General features: G+C 37.1%; 1 protein-coding gene across 5 annotated transcripts in view; it reads right to left on the reverse strand.

Annotated features, from left to right (window-relative positions):
* Positions 1–2,154: 2,154 nt before the first annotated feature.
* MRTFB (myocardin related transcription factor B) overlaps positions 2,155–15,849 on the reverse strand; it is a 172,049-nt gene continuing 158,354 nt past the window's right edge. For all 5 annotated transcript variants that reach the window (XM_054041868.1, XM_054041865.1, XM_054041867.1 and 2 more), the window contains 4 exons: positions 13,966–14,115; positions 13,540–13,677; positions 11,841–11,901; positions 2,155–8,218 (listed from right to left, as the gene is read on the reverse strand). In XM_054041868.1, the coding sequence (XP_053897843.1) occupies positions 7,683–8,218; positions 11,841–11,901; positions 13,540–13,677; positions 13,966–14,115 (885 nt within the window). In that variant the 3' untranslated portion in view covers positions 2,155–7,682. The remainder of the gene's footprint in view (positions 8,219–11,840; positions 11,902–13,539; positions 13,678–13,965; positions 14,116–15,849) is intronic.

Genomic DNA, 15,849 nt, shown 5'->3' on the forward strand with positions numbered 1-15,849 from the left:
GCAGGGAGCTGGGGGGGGGGGGTTGGATAGAGGGCAGGGGAGTTCAGGGTGGTGGTCAGGGGGTGGGGGTGCGGATGGTGGTCGGAGGGGAAACGGGGTTGAATGGGGGCAGGGGTCCCGGGGGGGCAGTCAGGAAGGCGGGGGAGTTGGATGGGGCAGGGGGCGGGCCACGACCCCCTCCCCTAACTGGCCCTCCATACAATTTATGAAACCCGATGCGGCGCTCAGGCCAAAAAGTTTGCCCGCCCCTGTGTTACCTTGTGTGTGTAAACAGAAGCTATATGTATAGCTGAATGATTGTTAGTCTTGAAGAAATATTTCCTGTGTTTATGGAACATGACTCTTTTCTATTCCATTTGAAACAGATAAATACTCAGCAGCTATGCAGGGGTTCTTACTGTTCTAGGAAAGCACTACACTTTGTGAATTTTAAACCATTTGACATTAACAGCATAAACTGGAGGGTATTTGATACCAGTTTTCTCAATAACAAAAATTATTTGTGAACAGTAGGATTAGTGATCCACAGCAGTGGAATTTCCAAAGAGCTGCACAGAAATGTTCATTTGCATTTTAAAGTAATGGAAATAACATTACTCTCACACCTGATTCCCAAAATGTTAAGTGAACTTGTCAGGTTTGTGGTTTTCTGTTTACAGTTTATAGAAGGGATGACTATACAGTATTTATAATGCCAGTAGTTATAAGAATTTGCTATTTAGCCCTGGTAATTAAGAAACACATTTTTTTCTTGTTCCTCAGTTGATGATTGTGAGTGTGGAGTAAAACTGATTTTGGTGAATTTATGCTCCACTGCAATATGATCCTGCTAATCATCTCCAAAAGCCATTGTCCATTTTCTTGCTAAGTGGCAAAAGTTTGCTTCCACACATGGAGGATTGGGCCAAAAGAAACCTGATGAGGTTCAACAAGGACATGTGCAGAGTCCTGCACTTAGGATGGAAGAATCCCATTCACTGTTACAGACTAGGGACCGAATGGCTAGGAAGCAGTTCTGCAGAAAAGGACCTAAGGGTTACAATGGACAAGAAGCTGGATATGAGTCAACAGTGTGCCCCCTTGTTGCCAAGAAGGCTAACAGCATTTTGGGCTGTATAAGTAGGGGCACTGCCAGCAGACCGAGGGACGTGATCATTCCTCTCTATTCGACATTGATGAGGCCTCACCTGGAGTACTGTGTCCAGTTTTGGGTCCCACACTACAAGAAGGATGTGGAAAAATTGTAAAGAGTCCAGCGGAGGGCAACAAAAATGCTTAGGGGGCTGGAACAAATAACTTATCAGGAGAGGCTGAGGGAACTGGGATTGTTTAGTCTGCAGAAGAGAAGAATGAGGGGGGAATTTGATAGCTGCTTTCAACTACCTGCAAGGGGGTTCCAAAGAGGATGGATCTAGACTGTTCTCAGTGGTACCAGATGACAGAACAAGGACAAGTTGCAGTTGGGGAGGTTTAGGTTGGATATTAGGAAAAACTTTTTCACTAGGAGGGTGGTGAAGCACTAGAATGGGTTACCCTAGGGAGGTGGTGGAATCTTCTTCCTTAGAGGTTTTTAAGGTCAGGCTTGACAAAGCCCTGTCTGGGATGATTTGGGAATTGGTCCTGCTTTGAGCAGAGGGTTGGACTAGATGACCTCCTGAGGTCCCTTCCAACCCTGAGATTCTAAGATTCTCTGGTATTTGACATCTAAATTTTTTCTGGTCTTCAAAGGAAAGTTCTAGTTGATTTTCATTTTCTTGCCTAAAATCATGGTGTCTGGGTGCTGGGAAGATAATTTTCTATAGTTCTAGATATAAAATATACTATGTACAGTATGGATCTTCTGCTAAATTTCTAGAATGGAACATGCAGCTGGTCTGGTATTCACTCCTTTACAAATATCTCTGTTGTGTTTTTTTCCCAAGGAAGCTAAATTTTAAAGCTTCAGTTTGTTATGCTGTTAAGTTTTAAAAAACATTTGTAGGGTATTTGTAGCTAGATATTTTTATTCTCATTCCTTTTTGGGGCTGTGGTTACCCAGGTGTTACTGTAGCCGGGGGTCAGGAGTTAAGAATATTTCTGATGGCATGTTTTTGGTTGCTTTTGCTGATTACTATTTGAAATGATAGTATTTGTCAGGCATGAACAACAAACGTACACAGTTTATCTTTTTTTATTTGAGACACATAGCAAAAATGCTGATGTCAAACATTTCCTCAGTAGCTACAATGTTGCCACTATGTACAAAATATTTGTTAAATGTACTACACATATAAAAATACAGTATGCATTACATATATACAGTACAATGTGCAAAACATATGGCATTCAAAGATATGGAATTTATCTCAGGGGTGCAAACAGCAAATACAAAGGCATCATGGTTTCTTATAGAAAGGCAATACATAAATGGACATCCTGATTGCCATAATTTTTATTTAATAAACTAGTGCTTAAATGAAGAGAGCTCTACAGATTAGTATCTTTCTTCTTTTTTCATAAAGTGAGATGCTAAGACATAATTGTGACTATGAAAATAAGAAGAGAAACACCTATCACGCTAAGCATTATTTCTACTGCAAGCAACAATGAAGAAAGAAACCAGATATTACTTAATACAATTTCTCAAACAAAACAACAAATTTGTGCTGTTAACATCAAAAACAACTTCAGAAATATCTACATCCTTAATTTTTAAAAAGTATAACTAAGTAAGTGGATAATACTTTTTGGGACTGACTTTTTTCCTTTAAAATACAAAATGCCTCCTTTGGCGATATAAATGACAATGCTTTGGTTCCTATTATTTTATTTGAGGCTCTGTATCTCCTTTTGATTATCTAAGCAGTATTCTTACCAAAAAAATAACAGTTGTTATACTGTAGTACAAAGGTGTACTTGGTACTATTCTTTGCTGAAATGTAGCCCTCAAACAGTTACCATGATGATTGCAAGATTTCTAAAGCTACGTTTACACACTGGATAAGAAAATTCCTTGCATTCAATCTCAGACATTGCAGAATGCAGTAACAATGTCTCTCCTTTTCTAATGTGGAACTGCACTGAAGCATGAACTTCAGTGCTTGCTTCCAATTTCCTTTTACATTTAATAAGTTGATGTAAAAGGGGACTGTTGCTTAAATATACAGGTTAATTAGATTTGAGAGCTCAGGTAATGATCCTCTTATGCATGTTCTCTAGTTGCAGTGTATCTCCTATGAACATTTTTTTCACATTCCACTTAGTCTCTTTACAGCTATGTTTATTCGATTGACAAGAAAGGTGATAGAAAAACAGATTTAAAAATTTAACAGTTCTACAACAGTAAAGTGTTTCAACATTTAAGGGTTCTTTATTCAGAATTCTGTGGCACTATGTTCTAATATTTATTTTCCAGTTTAAAAAAAAATTAGGATGCAATCCAAATAAATGATTGTGCATTAGTCAGCTTTACAAGGCCCTTCCAGTTAAAGTATTCTGTGATTACAGTGGGTCGTCTTTTATGACCTCTAGAGCAGTTGGACAGCTTGTGCTGGGTTATCAATTATGTTGCCTATCTGTTACAATTTTCAGCCATACAAATATGTTTTGTATATTGGCAGATAGGCAAATACCAATAGAAAACATCCATATGTTGCTTATTTTATATACCTGCTTACCTACCTTAAGGTTACCTCGGTGAACTAACTATATTTTAATAACTGTTTAAAAAAAGATTTCAGCATAGGAGTAGGAAGTTCTTCCTAAATTCTGTGGCACTTAGCTCTTTAAAAACCTGATTCTGAAAACCCTCACTGTTGCAAGTTCAGGTTTCAGAATTGGGTCCTAAAGTTGCACAGAGAACAATTGCCATAAATTCTGCCCTTCAAAAGCCTTTTACATTTATGACAGAGATAATTAACTGTTTAGTGTTCAAGAAAAATGGCATGTAAGCGTAACTTGTAAACCTATATGCCTCGCTAAATATTGAAGGGCACTAGAAGTGCAGAAGAAACACTGTTTCTGTGGTAAATTTAGTGATAAAAATGGTATCCTTAATTGTAACGTTACTGTCCACTAACAGCGCAGTTCACAGGAACCATGTTTTGTTAGTTTACTTTCGCTAGCTTGGTGAATTTGGTATCAGTGCATTCTTTTGCAAGTGCAACTGTTCATACAATGAGTGCAACTGTTCTCACAAAGAGAAATACCACTGTAGTGGTAGCAGTCACAAGTCTGTACAGTCATTGTTAAAGATTTGTCTTTTTTATATTACAAAAATGATCATTTAAAACATGCACAAGAAAATTTTTCCACAATGCCATGTATGTATGAATATGGCAAATATTGTAGCACATTTCACAATATACACTCTAAAGCAAACATACATATATCTATGTGTGTGTGTGTAAGGTTTTACAATACAAGTATTCTGAATTATACAAAATCACATTTCTATTTCAAGGACAGTATAATAATCCCTTAGTTTTACGTGAATTGAGACAATATAAGTAGAAAGCAATTCTGTACTGGTATCAGCACATTTTAGATATATGGGATTTTTTTCTGCACACAGATTCCTATGGGTTTGTTAACATTCTACATTGCCAAAAAGGGTATTTGTATAGCAATCTACTATACAATATTGCCAGTATGAAGCTATATTTACATGCACATCAAAAACTTTTTTTTTTCCCTCAACTAGAAAACTGATTTTAGTTAAAATCACCTTCATCATTTAAACAGAAGGCAAAGACAAAAGGGGCCATTTTGTTACTACCATCTTTGGTCTGTTGTCACATTTCACATTGCACATTTTTCGTACAATATCATACATAATATACTAACATAGTAGCATAGAACAATATACATTTCATACACAGGTCTAGCTACCAGACCAAGCATCTATTCCTCCAAGGTGCTGAGTGCCTTTAACTCTCTTTGTTTCAGTAAAATCTGAGAACAATCAGGAGCTCAGAGGAGGCACTTAGCACCTCATAGGATCAGCCCCCAAGAGAGTGTCGCCAAGTGGAATGGGTAAAGGTCAGGGTATTTATTGTCTGAAGAACCCTACTCTAGTCATCAATATTAAAAGCAAAATACTACACATAAGTAACAGTGTATATAATACCAAAGCCAAGACAATTAAAACTTAAGGCAGACAGTCCATATGTAACATTGTACCCAAGTATTGTATGCACAACTACTCCTGGCAGTATCTAGGCACAACAGTGAGGAATAAGGATAGCATCCTATCCCTTAACTTTGAATTTCTTTGCTTTTTGTTACTATCACAGACATTTTCTTAGAATGTTTATGTTTAAAACCAAACTACATGTATGAATTGGCATCTTCAGAAGTGTGGCCTTTTATGAAGTGTTTACAAATATTTACATAGCTTTATATGAAATTAATTTTAAAATGTTGCTCTGATCTATCCCAAAAAGTACAGAGGCTAATTTAGTCCCCAAGTCTGCAAAGTAATCCATTAGTCTGAATTTCTATGTTTATACTTAGTCAACTGAACTCTGCCCAAGCAGAACTAATGGCTTACACTTCAGGATTGGTAATTTAGGAAGTTATAAGAATTTGGACTATTTTAATCTAGAAGTTCATTTTGGTATGCTTATTAAAATGGTTACTGTACAGTTAACAGCAGCCACTTTTAGTTTGTTTCCAGCATTTCTTTGATATCAGTTTACCTCTGCAAAATGGCATAAGCTTTCATACCACATCGTGCACTAAACACTTGCTAAATGTTATTTTTGAAACTGAAAAAACAATTGTTAAGTATCCTCACACTTTCTTGTCAAACTATCTGAAATGGGCCATCTTGATTATCACTACAAACGTTGTTTTTTTTCTCCTGCTGATAATTGCTCATCTTAATTAATTAGCCTCTTTAGAGTCAGTAGGGCAACTCCCACCTTTTCATGTTCTCTGTATGTGTATAGTATATATATCTCCTTACTATATGTTCCATTCTATGCATCCGATGAAGTGGGCTGTAGCCCACGAAAGCTTATGCTCAAATAAATTTGTTAGTCTCTAAGGTGCCACAAGTACTCCTGTTCTTTTTGCGGATACAGACAAACACGGCTGCTACTCTGAAACCTGTTTCTGAGCTGAGACCCATTTTCAATCCAGAAATTACTTTATTTCTAATCTTAATTTTGTGGGAATATGTATGTATTAGTTACAGCAATACTGTTAAAGTTATTGTATGAGAAATAAAATAGAGTTCTAGAATATTTCATTCCTATTTGCATTCTGGTTTGTTTTTCAAAGTATTTTCATGTTAGTTTCTAAAAAGTTAGAAATTCTACAAGGAGCAAATTAGGGAGTTGTCATTTGTTACTGCATGCCCATCACCACCAATCCAGCATGCCCACAACTAAGTACTGTTTTTTGCGACAATCATCTATTCTATTTTTTGAAGGATTAATCCTTAATAGTGTTGAATTTTACATCTTGAAGCTTTTCTACTTTTTCATTGCTCTTAAACAACTTTTACCTAAGATGTTCAGGGGTTAGGGAGTTGGTATGTTGCTGTCTTAAGAGATGAAAGTTGCCTATCTTGTCAGTACATCCTATGAATTCTGACCTTGATCCTGCAAAAATTTTAATTGAGGTCAGCATGTCTTACTCATGTCCATAAATGTTTGCAAGATCAGGGCCTACAACAATTATATGGAACTCCTCTTGTATTGTCCTGTAAACATTTTAATATCCTGAAATGATTCTTTGAGATATTTGGCTAGATGAATGTCTCTAGCAAATAGTCTCTGAAACAATGGAAGTAAACTTGGATATTAAATATTCTTAGAATACTATAGTCTATTGGTTTGGTGACCACTGCTACTCTGCCTCCACAAAAATAAGCTGTACAAGTCACAAAGGTAAAAAGTATACAAATAACTGTCTGATATACACATATCTAATAAATCCAAAGTGTTGCTATAGAAAATTCAGTGTTCTCAATATACCTGGCCTTGCTACAGTGGATTGTGTGCAATTACATTTAAAATGTCCCTTTGGCTGCAGTTAAGTTCTTCCCTCAGGATTTAAAATTCAAATAGAGTAAGAGGAGTTTTCTAAAAGTCACAGAAAATAAAATAAAATACAAATACAACTTGAACAAATTTAAAGATTCTAGACAAGTGAAGTTTCACTGAACCAGCCAGTGCTTTTAGTTGCCTTTGCCCTTACAATGCCTCTTGATCTTGGCTCAGGCTGTCCACAGGAACAATCAAGTGCAGTGATATCTTACCTTCCCTCAAACAATGTTTACTCTTTATTGGTACAGTAGGTTGAAATCTGATTGCACTATTTTTCTTCTGTTTAAAGTCTAATCAAATGACCACACGTTTTGCAGTTCGTTTGAGCATTATGAAGATATCTCAATGCTATTTCCTATATACACTTTTTTTCCTGCTTTCTTCTGGGTGGTACTTTTCATCAATAACTACAAACATTCTCTCTTGACCTGTGAAGTATAATTCCCAGATGGCTCTGATCTGCATTATTGATAGAAGGGTAAAGAAACTTACTTGTATACTTCAACATAAATGCAGAATTAGCATCAAGCATTTCTCCTTCCCAATCATTCTGTGGTAATTTACCTTAATTGCAACCAGAATTGTGTCATAAAGGACATATACTGTAAACAGATAAAGTCAAATTTGCATCTGCTGCACCTCTATAGCTTAATCCCAGTGCAGCTGTAGGTCTTGTGGATCTAGAAAGTCAGTGGAAAACATACTTGGGGCAGTAGAGCTCAGAGGAGTAAGCCCCGATGAGGAATTGGGCATGGTAATGTCTAACCACTCCATATTGTCTAAATTTGTGTCAGGAAGGTCAAGAGATAAACAGGAACTATTAGCAGTGAATTGTTGGTCAGCTGTTTCCATGGGTGAATGAGCATGATCAAGCATGCTGGAGTGATTAAGCAGATCATTCTGGAGATCTTCAATCAGAGAAAATGATTCTCTGTCCTCGCGACTGCTTGTTAGTTGAGGAATTTCATTACCTGAAGGTAAAGTTCCATCCAAGAGAGCTTCAAGTTGGTTCTCCAAACTTAGAGACAAACTGTTTGTTGGTTCTAAAGACATAGGCGGTGCCATTTGGACTTGTGGTGGTGGGCGAGATACCACTGTGTTCACTGGCATTGTGGTGATATTGGCTGTAACTGGTCTCATTTTGGAAATGGGAGATGGTTCCTCTTTTATAGGGAGGGAAATCTCTGTATAAAAGAAAGTTAAAATAAATCCATGAAAATAAAGGGCATACAAAGATTAGGCATCTTCAAATATTCAACTACTAAATACTTTCTTGAGGTACAAACTGTAAATATAAACTAAGCATGTGAAGTTGTTTATCATTTTAATAATGAGACAAGGTGGGTGAGATAATATCTCTTATTGGATCAACTTCTGTTGATGAAAAAGACAAGCTTTTGAGCTTACACAGAACACTTCTTCAGGAGTTGGTCCAATAAAAGATACTGCCTAATCCACTACATCTGTCTAATATCCTGGGACCAACATGGCAATAACAACACTGCAAATAATTCTAATAAGGAGACACAATCTCTTTTAAAGTGATCTCCACATCTTTTCAGTAATATTATATCCATCTGAGGAGAACTGACATGATGTCCATGGTCATTCTAAATTGAAGATCTGAAATACTAGTGCTATGTCCAAGTGTATTTTACCACAGTTATACAGCTGTTTCACTAACTTAGTACCAAATATTACCTTAGAACAAGAGCTCACGTAGTGTTGTTCTTATTAAAAGGACATTTCTACTTAAGCAGTAACTGCACAAGTCCTTGAGGAGGCTAACGGAACAATTTACTTAACCTTACAAGTTAAGTATGCCTATATTTTCTTATGCCTTGTTTAGTAGCTCTTTCTAAACTTCAACCCTGCTGCTCTTAATCAAATAGTCCCAGTAAAGTCAATGGAACTAATTACAAGATCATTCCTCTGTTGTACATTTATTAACGGAACAGAGTTCACAAACAGTTTTTGTGCATAAAACTAAGTGAAGACAATGAAAAGCTTTTTTGTCTACCAATCCACACAGTTTTTTCGAGTCTAGTCTTCACTAAAAAGGTTTGCTGGTATAGCTGTTCTAGTAAACCTTCCTAGTAGAGAGACAGCTTCTAATGGCAAAAATGTGCTTTTGCTGGTATAGTTCATACAAAATAAGCTATATTTAAGGCCCAGCTTAATTTGTGATATTGCGGATTCCGCAATATTAGGCTTCCACTGCAATTTTGACAGCAGGTGCCCTGCCGTGTGCAAGGCTGACAATAGGAGCCCCGGACGCCCATAATAATAAGGTCTGTTATTGCTTGTCTGCAACTCAACCGCAATTCAAGTAGGGCCTTATCTATGTCAGCAAAAGCGCTTTTTTGCCAGCATAACTGCATCTGCAAGAGGGCTTCTGTTGGTATAAAAAAATGTTTAAAACACATCCTTAGCCAACATTATTCTGGCAAAGGTTTTTAGTGCAAAGCTCATTTAGGTTAGGGCAATAGCCCAGGAATGGGGGTCTTTCCTTTTTAATAAGAAGATGGAAAATATCTGCCACAGTATTTTTGCTTAATTTTTTTGCAAAACTTACAGGAATTGGCAAATGACTCTTACTGATCAAACCATAATTTCTTCACCCTCTGCTACAGATGTTTGTATATATCTGAGTAAGCATAATAATGTGTTCTTTACCATTTCCTATAACTTTACATTATCATTTGGAAGTGAGAAGCATAGAACCATTATCATGAAGATTTTTGGGGAGCATTAGAACTATTTGTGCACATTAAACAAAGCTTGATTGTTCTGTATTAAGATGTTTGAATTTTTGTGTAATAGTCTGAGTTGGTCATTACAAAGGTCTTATATTGTGGTTAGTCTATAAAGGCAGCTATTTTGCTTTCAGATTATACAATCCCTGCATTGTGTAATTCAATTCTTACTTATTCTTAAAACTCTTCAGTTAATTTTGACTAGCAGAAATCCTGTAGATTTTTAGGATATAGTTGAAATTCCAGCTACTAACGAACAATCAGTTTTTTTTTATCTTGGCACTCATCAATTCCTTATGGAAGCAACACTCAACATTACACTATTGATTGCTTGCTATCAGAAGATTTTCTTCTCAGTTTATTAACCATTTATCTGCATACAATGAATTTTATGTATGTTTTTATGCCAATGCTAGTTTGCAAAATTCTTTTGTTCAGAGTTGCTTTCTGATCTTTAATCTTAGTTTAAATGCTGACTGGAAGATTAATTATGTCACATTTTAATTTACTTGATTAAATGGGACAGGACGTTAGCCATTAACTAATATATGTGTGCGTGCACATTTTATGCCTATTTCCCCCAATAGTTTCTTTGATGGTTAGGTTTTAATGTGTTAATTTTGTACATTACAATAGAAAATGTCAATGGAAACACACTTTATTCTGTATATATTGTCTTTTCCAGATTATCTTGGAAGTTTTCCTTTGTCTGTCTCCTTTTCTTCCATTCTACCAAACACTATGCTATGCAGACATAATGAATGGTGAGAATTAGAGTGCAGGTTTTTCTCAGGTGGCAGATGCAAAAACTCTGCAACCATAATTGGCTTGATGTGATAGTCAGTAATACGCAAGAGCTATAGCGGCAGAACTAGAACCACATGAAGGATACTGACCCTGGAGATTATTATTGAACCCTGTTAGAAAGGGGAAGCAACTAAGAGCTTTTACCACTTAAATAAATTACCCAGCGAGTGACTGAAGTGGTTCTCCAGGCTGGCTCACATTCTAAGATTAGGGCTGCATGGAGTCATGAGAGGTATGTGAAAGAGCCCAGAAAAAGACTGTGCAGCATGAGCAGAATGGCCAGTCTTCTAGAGCAGTGTTTCACAACCTTTTTGATACCAGGGACTGGCGCCAGTCCATGGACCAGTCATTGAGAAACACTGTTCTAGAGAAATGGGGAGGAAACATTTTCTAGAATGGCAGATGAGGAATATATTAAATTTACATAAGTATGTGTTTGTAAGACTCTGGATATAGCATCGTCCTTCAATATAGCTGGAACCTGCTAGTAAACTCAAGACACCATAGTGATGAGTACCCTAGAATACCTTGGTAAGACATCAATTGTTCATCTTTCCCTGTTGGGGCTGCTTTATAAACAGCTGGACATTGAAGAGCATTATTGAAATAACAGAGAATCGTATCCTGATTCAGTTTAGATACTGTAATCGGATTAAAATATTTTAATTCTTGTTTTAAATACAAATCACTTTTTTCAAAATTTAATCTATATAAATCTACAGAAAGCAGATTTTAATTACCCCTATAGTCTGAACTGGATCAGAACCATAAGTAGTTTACTTCCCACATACCCCTGAAATGAAGTTTTACTTGCCTCAAAATGACAGCTGAAACCTTGATAAATAGTTGTCTAGTTAAAATGTAGAACTACTTGTATACTCTCTACTAAGATATTTTTGTCACGGTCTAAAGCTGATGTATAACAATTGACAGCCTTCTACAGCAGCAGTCAGCTTGGGGCATAGGGGTCAATGATTATTTTCCTCACTGGTAGTAGAACTTTGGCCTTTGAAATACTTTGCATTTAGGTACAGTGTTCTTAGAGAATTGAAGAGGAATAATAAATGCCATGGTTGGTACCTAAATAGCCACTTGTTCCAGCAGAGGAGACTCCTCTGCTGTAGTGGCCCTGTTTTCTTCCTTACTCCTTTCTTCCCGTCGCATCTTAATTTCTTGTTCGAATTTCTGTCAGTTTTTTTAATAGTTTTGTCTATACATTACACATAGTGTTAATCTGACTTACCTCCACTCTTAATGAGGATATCAAAGAGATCATCCATCTGCTGACTGTGTGCATTTGAAATCTGTAAGAGAGAGAATTTCTTGTCATGCAGACCCTAATATAAGATGTGACTGATGCCAGCTTCCCTCAATAACACTATTAACATTAGCTTGGCTTATAGCTCTAGATTTTTTTTTTAAATGACTTTAGCCTCACCAATAAAAGATGGAGTAATGCCATGCTTTTAAATAATACTTTGAATGATATTAGATGGGGGTTGTCATATGTGTTACAGTTTTGTCACTGAGGGGATTAGCATAAGGCAAATCAGGAAAATGCTGAAAGGCAAGGAGAAATATTTTTTTAAAAATAATGTAAGTAATGTTGATGTATTTAATAGCTTTTTAAACAGTGGCTTCTTCTACCACGTAAGCACCAGCCAAGACTAGTGGGTGGGCTACTGGTTACACATTTTTTTTTAAATAATGTTCTAAAGAAATTATTACAATGAAATACAAATAAAGTAAATGAGCATCTTGCCTTGCAACTGTCTTGAAGTCTCCTCATTGCCAACATGAATGATGTCATGGTGACACTTTAAGGCTCACCCTCCAATATGCCTCATAATAGTACTGACAACACTCATTAAAATTAGGGGATCTTTTTGAGTGATCCTGCTAATGTACCTTCTAAATGTTGTTGAAAAATTTTACACAAATACAAACAATGGAAAAATAATAAATCGTACACTTATCAAATACAGCTTAACCATTTTCAAGGTATTATGGGTCAGACAAACTCTTTAAAGAGCTGAAGACATGCAATGTCATTTGAAGGGTAATTATTACTAGATTGGTAACAAGGTGTCAGATTTGATAATATCACAATATTAATAATTTCCATACAGCTAATAAACAAACAACCAATATTTTGTAGATCTGAAATAATTTTATCTAAAGGATAAATTCAGTTAACAGAATCATGAAAAACCAGAGCTCTTGGAGTAAAAGATCACTATACATATCCAAATGTCAATAGGGTAGGTCTAAGCCAGGGGTCTCAAAGTCCCGACCCCCGGGCCATCTGCAGCCAGAGAACCTGCCCACTGCAGCCTGCGGAGAAGAGACGCGGGCAGACACGCTGCCGGCAATGTCTGCTGCAGAAGCTCCTCCCCCACCCCGCAGCTCCCATTGGCTGGGGGAAAGGGACAGAGATACCATCACAAGTCACTGGGCAGAGTCAGCCATGGAGGCAGCATCACTTTTTTCCACAATGACTATTAACAAGTCAAAATACTGAACACAATTATCTGATGCACACCTTGCTGCACACCTTGCTCAGTCACTGAGGCCAAACATCAACAAACTGACAGAACTGAAGCGTTGCCAGGTGTCTGGCAAACACTAAAAACTCTCTGGCAGGCGAAGAATTGTATAAAGTTGTATGACAGTTTTATTATTGCTAAGAAATTCGAAATAAAAAATACAATAGAAACGTTTTCTTTTCTGAACACCATCTTCAGTGACATTATTGGCCCGCTGAGAGGATTTGAGGACTGCCACTGGCCCTAAGGTAAATTGAGTTTGAGACCCTGGTCTAAGCAATGGAGTGCATGCAGGAAAATCCTAGCACTTGGACCAACACATTGACACTGATTCTAATAATTCTATGTAAAAAGAGAAAAAATTATCTGATAGTTATTTTCTCTTATTTAACCTACCTCTCGCTGACATGCCTGCATGTTGCGGGTCTGTTTTATGGCCTCTTCATAACGTGGAGGGTCTTTTGTCTTGGCTACTGGATTGCTGAATAGAGAGTGTTGTATGATATATGGCTGGGACTCAGGTGGTGAGTCAGGCTGTGTGAAACAACAGCATAATGAACAAACAAGTGTACCATATTGGTAATGTAAACTATTCTTAAGGGGATCAGCTATATAAATATTAGATTTACCCTAGTTCTCAAGTCAGATAACTATCTAGTTAAAAGTAATCACACACTATCAGTTATTTTTTACAGCTAGATTAGATATTGTATGTATTCTGTATGTAAAATATTCATATACACCCAACACTAATTCCTCATGCTTACATTTTCTTAATAAAAAATGTAGCACCAATCTTGTGGAGAAGTGAGCAAATCTTACCTTACTGGGTCCATTTTGCACTGAGGGAACCTGGTTCTTCCCAGCATCAAGGCTAGTGTTTAATGCCTTATTGATAAAAGGCTGCTGTAGTGTTGTAACAGGTGGATTTTGATAGGGAAATACTGTATTTGATGTATTAGATGGGAAAACCTGTAAAGGATTAATATTTTATCAAAAATTTTTATATTCACAATGATGGTTAAATGACATTAAAATCATTAGGGAAAGTAAAAGCAATTATGCTTTCTTACTTATGTATTTGTTTGCTTAACTTCTACCTGGGAAAGTGTTTTTTCTATAACTACAATAATTGTCTGTATTTTTCAGTGGATCAGGCAGAAGAGTCTGGAGCAACTGTCACCACTGCTGTTCCTGAAGAGAGACTATCACTGTGCAATGTTGAGCCTTCACTCACCTGAAATTTATAATACTGCTTCAGTCTGATTGAAGAGTCTGGAAAATAGCTTTTGCTGATGATTATACTTAAAAAAAATCTAAACTGCTTTCCTCTCTGATTTTCCAGGAAGCACATGACCTATCAGTGTTGTACTGAGAGGAACATGGTTTCTGGCACGTTTGAGGCATGAAACAATTTAAAATAACAACATCTCCACCTACTGGCCAACCAATAAAGCACAATTGTACTAATTTCTGGCCTGATTTAATTTCAAACTAGTTCTTAGAAAAAGATGATATAAACTCCTAGTGCATATCTAAAATACATGCCCTTTTGTAAATCTGGATTATCAAAACTACATAAAGACAGTAACGTCTGCCCCTTTAAGATAAAAAGTCCTTATTTGAGTAGGTTAGCTGGTATTTGAGCACAATCTAAAGAAATAAATGGAAAAATGGGAACAACATTTTTTCCCATCAATACAATAACACATGCTTAATAACAAAGAAATACAACAGCTAGTACTAATATAGTAGTTTTCTTTCATGATACCTACCTTATTAAAGTTTAAGGTCCATCAGCCCCATTTTTTCACATAGGGAAAATATGGTGCACAGAGCATTCACAGCCCTGAATCCATCCCTGGAGTTAGGCCAGATCCGGCTTAGGTGCCTTTCTCACCAAAAAAAATGAGGAAATTCATCCCTTCTATGTTCTACAGCCCAGTGGTTAGAGCACTCACTGGGTATGTGGGAGACTTTGGTACAAATCCCCACACACTGATTTGAAACAGGGTTTCCTGGCTCTAAGGTGAGTGCCCTAACCACCAGAGTATAGGGTACTCTGAGACAGATCTCTCTCAATCTCCCCCGTAGAAGCTGTTTCACTTTGTATAAAATACTTAATATTCATTGGAGCAGGGCCTGGAACCTAGGTTTTCCAGATGGGCACCCTAACCACCGGGCTACAGAATCATTCTTTCTGGTCCACCGTATAGTATCCAGTAAACCAGGTTGTCTGCCTTAGAAAGGATAATATGTCCTGTAGTAAGAGGAGGCCCTGAGATATAAACCTTGGTATCAGAACCTGGTATGAGGCCTAAGGCCTGAACTAAAGTAATGGTCAAGACTTTGCTAACATAAAGCAAAGTTAAGCTGTGAGCCAGAGGCAGGCCCTGCTCACAGAAGCTGGCAAGGAAAGGGCTGATGCTGCAAAAAGATACATACCTAAAAAGTACTGAACACTAAATAACAGAACACTCCAATACTTGTACATTCCACACATAACAAGGAACAGGCCGACCCATCCCAATGACAGGGGCAAAAGGGTAAAATGATGGATAGAGTTGTTTTGATCGAACCAATCTGTACAAGGTGAGAGGCGGCACCTTACTACGTAGAGGGGTTGTACCTTGCTGCGTAGAGGGATTGCACCTCAATACGTCAGGAGTGATGTGTAACTTGTTTGTACCTGTGTATAAGAATGTA

This window comes from Malaclemys terrapin, chromosome 10 (assembly GCF_027887155.1).
Source record: "Malaclemys terrapin pileata isolate rMalTer1 chromosome 10, rMalTer1.hap1, whole genome shotgun sequence".
In the NCBI taxonomy this organism is placed as follows: domain Eukaryota; kingdom Metazoa; phylum Chordata; order Testudines; family Emydidae; genus Malaclemys; species Malaclemys terrapin.